At 44.4% G+C, this 11964-nt stretch overlaps 1 protein-coding gene across 5 annotated transcripts in view; it reads right to left on the bottom strand.

Moving 5' to 3' along the window:
* The window catches only part of GPT (glutamic--pyruvic transaminase), a 137879-nt gene that overhangs the window by 23779 nt on the left and 102136 nt on the right, over positions 1-11964 (bottom strand). For all 5 annotated transcript variants that reach the window (XM_030220321.1, XM_030220313.1, XM_030220304.1 and 2 more), the window contains 4 exons: positions 8113-8249; positions 7206-7380; positions 6177-6332; positions 74-186 (listed from right to left, as the gene is read on the bottom strand). In XM_030220321.1, coding sequence (XP_030076181.1) covers positions 74-186; positions 6177-6332; positions 7206-7380; positions 8113-8249 — 581 coding nt within the window. The remainder of the gene's footprint in view (positions 1-73; positions 187-6176; positions 6333-7205; positions 7381-8112; positions 8250-11964) is intronic.

Raw genomic sequence — 11964 nt, 5'->3', positions numbered from 1 at the left:
GTAGTAGTAATTTTTTCAGCCCTTGGGGTGAATAGCTTATCTCTGAAGCCTTCAACTTGCTGCTGGGTATTACCTGAAATGATAGGTGCCCTCTCGCTGCCCAAATCCACTCCCAGGGACCACACAGATTCCAGTCTCCTCCAGGAGTTTTATGCAAAACAGCATATCTGGAGTCAAGCCTTGAGCCTAAAGTATGGACAGGAAGCAAAGAGTTACAACAATGGCAATGTGCAAGCGAGGGGGAGAGGAGGACAAGCAGGAGAGGAGACTATCTGTTTTGCCCTTAATGTATGGTACATTTTCTGATCTGTGGGCTGTGCTTAGAGAGGCAGAGGCCTTAACTAGACAACTGTTTGCCATCACTAAAGTTTGACCAGTATGAAATTATCTTTGTAAACTGTAGAAATAAACATAAGCAGGGAGATAAATGGGGGTGGAGGTAAAGTGGTGAGGGTCAGGTAGCTCTACTATGACCTTTAACATAAGTGAAACTTCCAGACAGACCATGGGAAACATATCCATGGAGAAAGCTTGGGCGGAGGGGGAGGACAACCTGTATGGAGCTGCAATTACAAGCCTAAAACTGGTGAACCTATGAGAAAGCATCTACCCAAAATGGATGAATCAATACTGGGAGGATTGGATGGGCCATTTTAGATTTTAGCTGCTGTCATTTCCTGTGTTACTAGAATTTCCTTCAGCAATGTTTGGGTAACTATTCATCTGCAGCAATCTGGACAAAAGCTCAAAATAAAGGTAAAAAAGGCAGAACATTCCATCCCCCCTACCCCCCCTACTGATACTTCCTCCACAGGAGTACAGAAAATGGCAGCTAACAGTTCGCTCACATAAATCACGGTCTCTTTTCTGCTGTATTACTACAGACCCTACTTGGCCTCTCTATTTAGCTGGCTATATTCTGGGGTGGGGGGAGGGTAAATACCTGATCCGAGTTATATGCTAAATTTATAGAGGGGGAAAATAATATTTTGGTTAGATCACATCACAGACAATCCAACTGTCAGGACTTTCCCTGGCCAAGAGCATAGATAGGGCAGCTAGACTGAAGGCAGGGTGGACAAGTGCAGGCGACAAGGAAGAACTGGTATGGAGCAGAAGTCAGAGGTGAACCAGGAGCTGGTGTGGAGCAGAAGCCAAGGATGAAGCAGGAACTAGTGTGTAGCAAAAACCAGAAGTAAAGCAGGAACTGGCGTAGTGCAGAAGCCAGGGGTGAAGCAGAGGTGAACTCAGACAGCCAATTTTGGGTGGGTACAAATTTTTCTCTCTTTCCCAGCATCCTTCCTCCCCCCTCTCTCCACCCCTCCCCCGACACCTCCCAACTCAAAATATTCTTTAGCTCATGAGGATCCCCAAGCTCTGTCAACTGAAGATGTCCTCTGAAGACAGCCAGGACTCCCTTTACCAAGCTTGGCAGGCAGCAGCAGAAACTCCTTGAGTCACCGATGCTGGCACCCCTGGCATGCTTAGTAGAAGAGAGTTTTGGCTGCCTTTAGAGGAGGTCCTCAGCTGATGGAGCTTGGAGATTCCAACCAGCTACGGCAAGGGTCAGGACTAGTGTTAGACATGCTAAAGCCCAGGGTAAAAAATAAAGAACCCCCCCCCCCCCCCCCAAATTCCCTCTCTTCACTGCTTCCCCTCCAACCTTCCTAACTACCATTACAATCCCACTAACAGACTTTCATCAAATACAGAACAATGGATCACAAATTAGAAATAAAAATATGTAGACAAAAATTGAACTGGGAACCTCAGTATGTACTGCAACAGTGGAGAAATAAAAACAGAAATGTATTTCCTTTTCTACTGAACACTGTATTAAAAAAAAAAAAACAACAACAACCCTTTTCTACCTTTGTTGTCTGCTGATTTAATTTTTCCATCATGTTGGCTCTCTTTTCCACTTTCCAGTCTTTCTGTTAATTCTCCTTCAAGCAGCTGCTGTTCATTTGTCTTTTCTCCACTCTCATTCCATTCTCTCACTACACTTGCCTCTGACATATTGATCTTTCTATATTTGCTCTTTCCTCTCTCTTTTTTTCTCTTCTGCTCTCTGTCCACTCATATTTCACCCTCTTTCTAATCCCTTTCCTTCTTTTTAACTTTCAGATACCTATCATATTTCCATCTCCTTCTTTCACCCACTAGCTCTCCTATTCCCCATCTCATTTCTTCCCATCTTTAATCTACTCCCCATTATCATATTTCTACCCCCTGTAATCACTATCCTCCTCTCACTCATTTCCTTAGCATCCCCCTTGGCCTCTTCCACATGGTTCCACCATCCTAGTGTCTCTCTTCTTCCAACCCTTGCAGCCCAGCATCTGCTCCCTCTTTATTCTCTCCCAACACTCCACCCCCTCCCAGCATCTTCCTGTCCCTTCTCTCTTTCCTCAAGCCCGCTCCCCTGGGGGGTCAGCATTTCTCTCTCTCTTCCCTCCCACCCATAGTCCAGCATTTCTCCCTCACTCTTCTACCCCTGGATCCAACATTTCCCTCCTTCTTCCCCCCTCCTGTTCTGCATCTCTCCTTCCCTCTCCACCACCCTCACGTTCAACATTATTCCCTCTCTTTTTCCTCTTCCCTCTCTCCCATTGTCCACCATCCCTCTCTCTCACATACCCTTACATCGCAAGCCTAACATCTCTCCTCCCCTGCAGTATCTCTCCCTCCCCTCCACCACCATGTCAACATTTTTCCCTCTTCCCTCTTCCCTCTCTCCCCTGTGCAGCATCTCTCTCTCCCTCCCCTGTCCAATATTTCTTCTTCTCTTGTCCTTCACCCTTCCTGTCCAGCATGTCTCCTTCCTTCCCCACCCTATCATCCAACAATAATCCCTCTCTCCCCCCTCCTTGCATCATCTCTCACTCTCTCCCCTCATCAACAATGGGCCCTCTCTTCTACCTGCCCATGCAGCATCTCTCCTTCTCTCCCTCCCCTCCACTCCCATGCCTAATAATTTTCCCTCTCTCCGAACCCCCCTGCACTCCCATGCCCAACTTGCACAGTTCAGCTCAATAGAGACAATGGCTTACTTCAGCCAGGTAATGATTATGGAATGGGAGCTTCAACGGCATACAGTGGACATTCATGTTTTCCCTCCCTGGGCCTCCTTAACTTCCACCTAGTTCTGTCTTTTGAACTTCCCAGTAGTGACTCCGCCCCTCCTTGCTTACTTCCTCCCGAGGTGGGAGCTGCAGTCTTAAGGTGTCCCCGGCTAATTAAAGAGGAACGTTTCTAAAGGGTAATGGGCAATGTCCCATAAACCCTGTCACACTGCCCTTCTGATTTGGTCATTGACAGACTCTAAGAAACCTACTAGACAAGAATTGTAGTATGTCACAAAACTAAGGGGTCAATATTCAGCCAGTGGCAGTGAGGAGTTTTTTTAGTCGATGACAACGTTATTTCCAGATATTCAATGCTGGGCCATGTCTGGGCACCAACATTAAATATCCAGATTTATGCAGCTGGCTATCTCATATGTGGTTAAGTGCAATATTCAGCACTTAACCACATAAGCAGCACTCCATAAAGATAGGACTGACTTTTATGTGGTCTGATTTAACCACTAAACTTACGCAGTTATGTGCTGAATATTAACACAGACCATCCACAAAATAGCTGACTTTGAGATTAGTGGTCTGTGGTGATATTCAATGGCACTAATGGGATAAATGTTGTTGAATATCAGTGGATAGCCCTGAACAAGCAAATAAACAGGCCAGGAACCATTTCTGGATAGTTAAATTATTATTTGTTACATTTGTAACACCCCGCGCTTTCCCACTCACGGCAGGCTCAATGTGGCTTACATGGGGCAATGGAGGGTTAAGTGACTTGCCCAGGGTCACAAGGAGCTGCCTGTGGCTGAAGTGGGAATTGAACTCAGTTCCTCAGGACCAAAGTCCACCACCCTAACCACTAGGCCATTCCTCCACTCATAAAATCACTTTGAAGATCAAGCCCTCAGTTTTCTAGGGTGTTGGTATGCTATATGAGTATTATAGTATTTTTTTTTATACCATATAAAATATTTTAAAGATTGTTGGAATAAGAAATTATTCTATCCTGTCTCGGTGAAAATTTAAAAAAAACACTCTTGCCGGGATATCAGTATGTAATTATTTTAAAAGTACAATTCAGCTGCTGTTTGTTTTTATTTTTGTTTCTAATTTGATTGCTTCATTTTTTAAAAGTATTTATATGTTTTCTACTTATATTCATTTTTGATTTTTTACCCGTTTTTTAGTAACATATTATCAATGTTTAAATACAGTTTTACAATTGTACGTCTACAAGACCAATGTGGGGCTTTTTTGTATAGATATTCTTTTATATTGCAATTTTATATCTTTTTCTGTTTTAGTTTTGTTTATGACCCCTGAAGCAGCGCATGGTGAAGTGTGGCACCATGTCGAGTATTCTTTTCTGACTTCAATAAAGGGATTTAATTTATGGTGCAGCTTTCCAAGTTGTATTTCTGTTACAAATTGCACTCTGTGGAGGTAATTTTATAAGGTGGCACTTAGTTCTACATGAGAAAAATCCATGTAAATGTCATTACTTTAGACATTAACGTGTATGTGGCAAAATCCGTGCGTAAATGACTTCTTATTATGACTAGTATATAGGTATGTGTGTTGTGCACAGCACGTACTTTCACTGTGGTTGTTCACAAGGGCAGAGTTTGGGAATTGCGAGTGGTACAGCGCTGCGTACGTCTATGTAGGGGTCATGTTTACTAAGCTGTGCTATGAGCAAGCTAGCATTTTTAGCACAAGCTAATCGCTAAAGACACCCATAGGAATATATGGGTGTCTCTAGCATTTAGCCATGCTAATTTTAGCGTACACTAAAAATGCTAGTGTACCTTAGTAAACAGGGCCCTAGGAATGTTCATTTACAGCAACTCCATGGCTGGTGCAAATGTTCACGCCTTAAATGAAGGCACAAATTTGGCCACTTACAATAGTACTTTATAAAGAAAAGTAGTCTTGAAATAGGTGCCTGTCTACTCACTACAGTAGGTGCCCAGTTATAGAGTTCCTTTCCATGTGCTGGTTTCTTTGAGACCACAGTGTCCTCCATCCACCCCATCCCTATCTATGCGCTCTATTTCTTATGCAACCGTATCAGTGGTTAGGTCTTCCAAAATGAGTTCTTTAACTTTTCCACAAAGAGCATATTCAAACATTACATTGGCATTTTAAGAAAGAAGTCCTGATGTCAATAGGGTCAAGGGATAATGAAATCTAATGCTGGGCAATAAAAGGGGAGATGTCTTTAAAATAAGAGGGGGTTGTGACGAAACAGTGGGTTTCTGAGCCTATGAACTGTATTGTTTTGCCGATGACATGTATTTCTCCTGGTTGTTTTGCTGATGATATATGTTTCTCCTGGTTGACCAGCAGATGGTGATTGTCTTTTTTAATTTTTAAGCTGTACCAGAATTGACAGTTTTCTTTTTCCCGCCTGTGAGGTAATTTGTTAGTCTGAGCTAGGAAGCACAGAGGTAAACATCTCTGACCTGAGGCCCTGTTCAGACTTGTGATCAGTTAAATTTCCTGAAGCTTCTCAGGCACTTTTCAGGTAGTGAACAAGTGTTAGATAGTTTTAATATTAATTCCTGTTTGTTTTACCTGTTATTGCCTGTTAATTTTCCATCAGTTTTATATGGTTCACTGTTTAAATCTTGTGACAATAAACCTGTTAGTTATTGGCCCTGATGTCCTGGACCGACTAAGAATCCTGGTGGTTTGTGTGTTGGGTCTGCGAGTGCTTTCTAGGAACTGTGGTCCCCTGGGAGTGTGATCCCAGTAGCCTAGAAATCACCGGGGAATAACTTAAGAGTGGGAAACTCGCTCAGAGGCAAGCGAGACCCAGTCAGTGGGAGGAAGGTGCTAGTGTAGAACACAAGCAGCAGGTGGACCTGAGCTGTGCTGGGGACAGACCCCCCCAAGTGGCCACAGGGTTAGCCCCAGGTGGGTGGCTCTGCGTTTCATGACAGATGTGTTCCTAGACTATGGACAGCTCCAGACTCATCTAATCTCATCACAGCTTCAAGAATGAGATGAACATATACCTATCTGAGATAGAAATAACCACAGAAAACCAAAAGGGGATTACCATTGTAAGAAGGAAGCAAGTGACCTCACCTTTGCCTCCTGCACAGCCTTGGGAGGGATTTCAATCCTAGGGAAGGAGTACATGGCTCCCTGAACAGGGTTGCAGTAGATTCCTGGTGACTGGCCGAAGATCTTCTCTGTCATCTGGGCTTTCTCGGCTAGGTTGTTCAACACTGCAAGCTTCTCCTGAGGAACCAGAGAACAGGATATCACTGCAGAGATGCTCTATCACCAATAGGAAGAGTGAAACACCTCTCATTGGGTTGGATGAGGAAGTCAAGAGAGCTTCAATACATTCCCTTATGAAAAGATTACTTCTAAAGCACCTATTCTTTTAGGAATCACTTAACTTCATGTTCATTTCAAACTAGCCAGACGACCACACCAAGAAAGCAGAGACATATGGAGAACTAAAAAACAATCCTGACTGGTTGATGGGGAAGGGAGAGGGACACTCAACAAAGTTACATGGAAATACTTTTAAAACAAATAGGAGAACATACTTTTTCACTCAAAAAAATTGATAAGCTCCGGATCTCTGTTGGAAGATGTAGTAAAAGCAGTTAGCTTATCTGGGTTTAAAAAAGATTTGGACAAGTTCCTGTAGGAAAAGTCCATAGTCTGCTATTGAGACAGACATGGGGAAGCTACTGCTTGTCCTGGGATTAGTAGCATGGAATGTTGCTACTATTTGGGTTTCTGCCAGGCACTTGTGACCTTAGGGAACAGTCCTTCTCCTTGAATGCTCCAGACTGTCAGGAAGCATCCCGTTCCCCATATCTGGGGATACTGGATTAGATGGACCATTGGTATGACCCAGTATGGCTATTCTTATGTTGTTATGAAATGGTGAGAATGAAGCTAATTGTGTAATAGAGGAAAGAGTTGTTAGAGAAACAGAATAGAGATGGATAAGTAACAGGCTAAGGAAAGGTAATAAATAAGCTGCTATGATTGTCACCCATGCCAGTTCAGCCCATTCCACTTTCTCTCCCTTCTTCCCCTGTCAATGGGAGTTTAGGTTGAAGACACAAAAGACGACTTAGTTTCCCAGCTTACACTGTTAAACTGATTATAAGATGGATCTCCGGGCTGTGGGGGGTTCACAATAACACCCATCATAGCCTGGCCTGGCACTGGAGAGCACAAACGCACTGATACCAGTTTGGTCAGCTGTTGCTTCACTACAGGATCCATGTTAATGACTTCCATGTATCCTCCACGGAATCCACATCTGGAAAGTACAGGAAAAAAGTGATTATCTCACTATCCAAGACAACTCTTGTAAATGCTCAGTTGCTTTGGGTTGCCCTTGTTCTAGGAGGTTTACTTCAAATAGCATAAAATAATCCGTCAAAGAATATATCAAAGCCACCTCCTTCCTCTCATCAAAACCTGATTTAGCGATCTATTCTCATCTTTGCCAGACTAAACCTCTGGGATCCCACAGAGACAGGGATGTGAAGCCAAGATCAAGGACCACAACCAGTTTTCTCTCTAGGAAAAGGGAAATACCCTACTATACTTGAATGTAAACTCACTTTGAGTTACTATTGAAAAGGTATGAGCTAAATCCAAATCAAATCAAAAAATAATTTCATTCAATTAAAACATATGAATATTCATTGTGGATATCCTAGAAATCACATGTCTGCTGTACTCTGGTATTTACCTTCCTTTTCTATCTTTAAAGGACATGCCTTCAAGATCCTTACTTTTCCAAGGGTACAAGAGCCACATCTCCAGAATGTGCCCCTATCTTCATCTGCAAGAGAGATGAGCATCAAGTCTGGCTGCTTGAGAAGATTCCTAAGCTCAGACCTGTGCCAGTGCCTCTCAGGTACTACCAGCCTTCCACTGGAAGCCACTGAGCTATCAGTGCCAGTGTTGGGCGGTAGCTGCACTTATGTACCCAAGTGCATTCTGGGACTTTTCAGTAGGGTTAGGTTAATGGATCATTACTCACTCTCCCATAAAGCCTTTAGAGACAGAGTGGAAGGAAGCCAATTCCACAGTGCTGGAATACTTAGGGCCCATCTCAAATAGAACCTTCTTGAAAGAGTGGAATGCACAGTCCTTGGCGTAGACATTGTCTTGGTACACCTGAAAGAAAGGATAGATGAAGTCAGTCAACTTTATTAGACACCATATAAAGAGGACTCTATAACCAAGTGCCAGGAGATCTTTCGGATAGGGGGAACGGGATGCTTCCTGACAGTCTGGAGCGTTCAAGGAGAAAGACTGCTCCCTAAGGTCTAGAGTATCCTTGTATGAGTACTACCAGGATAGATCCAGTGCCTTGTTGCATGAGTAATGCTAGAACTGGTCCAGATAGTCCAGAGCATCCCAGGACTTGTCTACAAGGTCAGAAATGTCCTGAAGTGAGGGTACTGGGACTGTTCCTGAGATTCAAGAGCAATACTCCAAATTTATCTAGTTCCTTATTTCAACAGATTAGCAACTCGTAAATCCAAAACACACATTTGATCAGTGTGGGTAACACAACTATACACATGAGCCAACTTTTCAAAATGATTGGGGGTGCTTAACTCGCATAAATTACCAAGTTCATATAAAGAAAATTAAAGAATGGTGGGTTGTGAACACAACTGGTCAGGCTGTCTTTAAATGAAGAGCACAGCAGGTGGTGCACACACTGGGAGGACTTGTGAGTAAAAGAAATGTTAGGGGTAGCGATGCAAGTCCCACCAGCTTCTCTTCCTTTCCAACTCTAACTCATTGCCACAGTTTACCACCCTACTCCAAGTACATGTACACCACACTCATGCTATGCCTTCCAGTCCACCCCAGCCCATCTATACAACCCATTCTCTACTCCCCCCCCCCCAGCCAATCCTCAATAGTCCCTCTTCCCTACCTAACCTGTGCAAACCATACACTTTCTTTTCTCTCAGATCATCCACACTTCTTTCTCAGTCCCTTCCCGCCTTAATATCTTCTTCCTCTTATCAACTTATTCTGTTTTTAGCCTCACTTCTTTCTCAAAATGCAGTTTGACTTTTGTTTTGTGGTAGGATGCTTAATACCCCCCTCCTTCTCATACCTGCTCCACTCCCCCATTCTATACTTCTCTGCTCTCTACTTCATACTCACCTGACCCGCCTTCCTTCCTACTAATTCCTCACCCTATTAGGTTTCCTCTTCTGGCAAGGATCATATTCCTACTACTTCCCCTTCCCAGAGCCCCAGACGCCATTCATATTTGCGTAATCCCCCATTATATGGGTGTTTACTAGAATTAATGGGAGAACAGAGTCACTGAGGGGAGGGATTGAGTTGTGTGGATGGTGATGAACCCAGGCCAAGGGGAGTGTTCGTGGGGAAAGTTGCTGCAGGAAATGTTTGAGGGGTTCGATGGACAAGGGATGTCATAGTCAGGGTTATAAAAGTTATTGCTTTACTGATCATATGGTCTTTGGTTGTCTTCAACCCCGTCAGGATCCATGAGGAGAGGGGATATCCCGGTCAGGCCCCATAAACCTAAGGCTGCAACGAAGGGAGGCTTTCTGCTAACATCAGAAGTAACTAAGAGTGAAGCTCCAGGTGGGTAGAAGGGTTAATCCAGCCCGGAAGTGGAACAGAAGAGCGGTTTAATGGTGGAGGGGATCAGCTCGTGGAGGTGTCCCCTGAGAGGAGAAGGACAGACCTACAGGTCTGGTCCAGAGGAGAGCCAATGTCTTGGTAAAGCCCAGTGGAACAGCTCACTCACGGAAGAAGTGGGAAGACACTGCCTTGGTTTGTCCTGCCAGCAAGGATGGGTATTGGAGAACTGGTTGGAGCTATACATAAATAAATACCCTAGGACCTATAAGAGACATTCAATTCAGCATAAGAACTTTAACCAATGGTATTGGACTGGCATAAAACCTCTTTCAGTAAATTGAACTGTATGGATATAAATGGAACTGTTTTCCTGTTACAAGAAAGTATGAAGTTGGGTGTTGGCCTGTTGCAGTATTTCCAGTAAGTTTTGCATCTGATTCATAAACCTGGAGTATGGAGTTTCTTTGGAGTGAGAATGAAGTTAGCACCAGCAGCAGTGCACTCCATAGGCGCCCAGAATATAAGGTGTGAGGAGGTGGCTTTCCCCGCCTGCTGCTTCATGGGTATTGCCCCCACCTCCGGCTGGCATGCTGCAAGTTTTGTTCCTTCCTTCAATTAATATCACTGCTGGGCTGCGTTTTTTTATTCTACAGCAAAGCCACACAGGACCTGGACTCTTTGCATACTACGGCTGCTTCCTACGGGCCAGCCCCACCTCCTCCGAAAGAGGGTTATATCTGAGAAGGTGGGACCAGCCTGAATGAAGCAGCTGCAGCATGCAAGTCCTGGGCCTGTGCGGCTTTGTTGTAGAATTAAAACCACGGCCCGCCAGTGATGGTAAGCAAGGGAGGGAACAAAACCTGCAGCATGCCAGTGAGTGGCATGGGGGGGGGTCAGCTAGACAGGAGCACTGTTGGTGTGCGGAGTAAGATGGGGCAATGCTAGGTGGGGTGGAGAAATAATGGTTGGATATGCGGGGGGGGGGGGGGGAGAGATGCTGCACGGGGAGAAGAGAGGGAAAATTGCTTGACATGGGTGGGGAGAGACTGCAGAGGAGTGGTGAAGAATGAGAGAGGGGAAAATGTTGGACATGGCAGTGGAGGGGAGGGAGGTGAGATGAGAGGTGAGAAATGTTGAACATGGCAGTGCAGTGGGGATGGAAGGAAGAGATGCTGCATTGGGGGGAGGGAGAAATATTAGGGTACAAGACAAAGAGAGAGAGAGAGAGAGAGAGAGAAATGGTGGACAATAGTAGAGGAGGAGGGAAGAGAGGAAAAGATGTTGGCCATGGGGGGGGGGGGGGGGGGGGGGGGAGGAGAGGGAAGGAGAAATACTGCGCAAGAGGGGAGAAGAGAAAGAGGGAGATGTTGGATGGGTGGGAGGAAAGAGAGAGGGAGAAATGCCGGACCCTAGGGAGGGGACAAGAGGGAAGAAAGAAGAGACAGTTAGATGTTGGTGGGTGTGGAGTGGAAGGGTCAGGGAGATGTCAGGCTATGAGGGTGGGGAGGGGAGAAAGAGGCATCAGACGCTGGGCTAGAAGGATGGAGGGAGGGAGACACTGGGAATGGTGGAACCATGTGGGAGAGGCTGAGGGGTGGAAAGAAAATGAATGAGAGGACAGTGATTACAGGGGGTAGAAATATGGTAATTGTGAGTAAATTAAAGATGGAAGGGAATGGAAGGCTGGGAAAGGAGTGAAATGGTGAATAGGAATGCTAGTGGGTGAAAGAAGGAGATGGAAATCTGATAGGTATCTGAAAATTAAAAAAAGAAGGAAGGATTAGAAAGAGGGTGAAATTTGAGTGGACAGAGAGTAGAAGAGGAAAAAAAAAGAGAGGAAAGAGCTAAAATGGAAAGATTTATATGCCAGAGGCATGTGTAGTGAGGAAATGGAACAAGAGGGGAGAAAAGACAAATAGACAGCAGCTGCTTGAAGGAGAATTAGCAGAAGACACAGGAAAGCGGGAAAGAGAAACTGGAACTAACATGATGGAATAATAAAATGTCCAGACAACAAAGGTATAAAAAGCATTTTATTCTGAATGTTTTAAATGGAATATGTTAGCTTTGAAAAATATATATAGCAGATGTCCTTTTACTGTGTTCAATAGAAAAGGAAATGCATTTCTGTTTTTATTTTTTCAGTGTTGTAGTACATGCCGAGGTTCCCAATTCAATTTTTGTCTACATATTTTTAATTCTAATTTGTGATCCATTGTTCTGTATTTAGTGAGGGTCCGTTGGTGTGATTATA

This window comes from Microcaecilia unicolor, chromosome 1, assembly GCF_901765095.1.
Source record: "Microcaecilia unicolor chromosome 1, aMicUni1.1, whole genome shotgun sequence".
Classification (NCBI taxonomy): Eukaryota; Metazoa; Chordata; class Amphibia; order Gymnophiona; family Siphonopidae; genus Microcaecilia; species Microcaecilia unicolor.
This window is presented reverse-complemented; position numbering and strand designations above follow the sequence as displayed.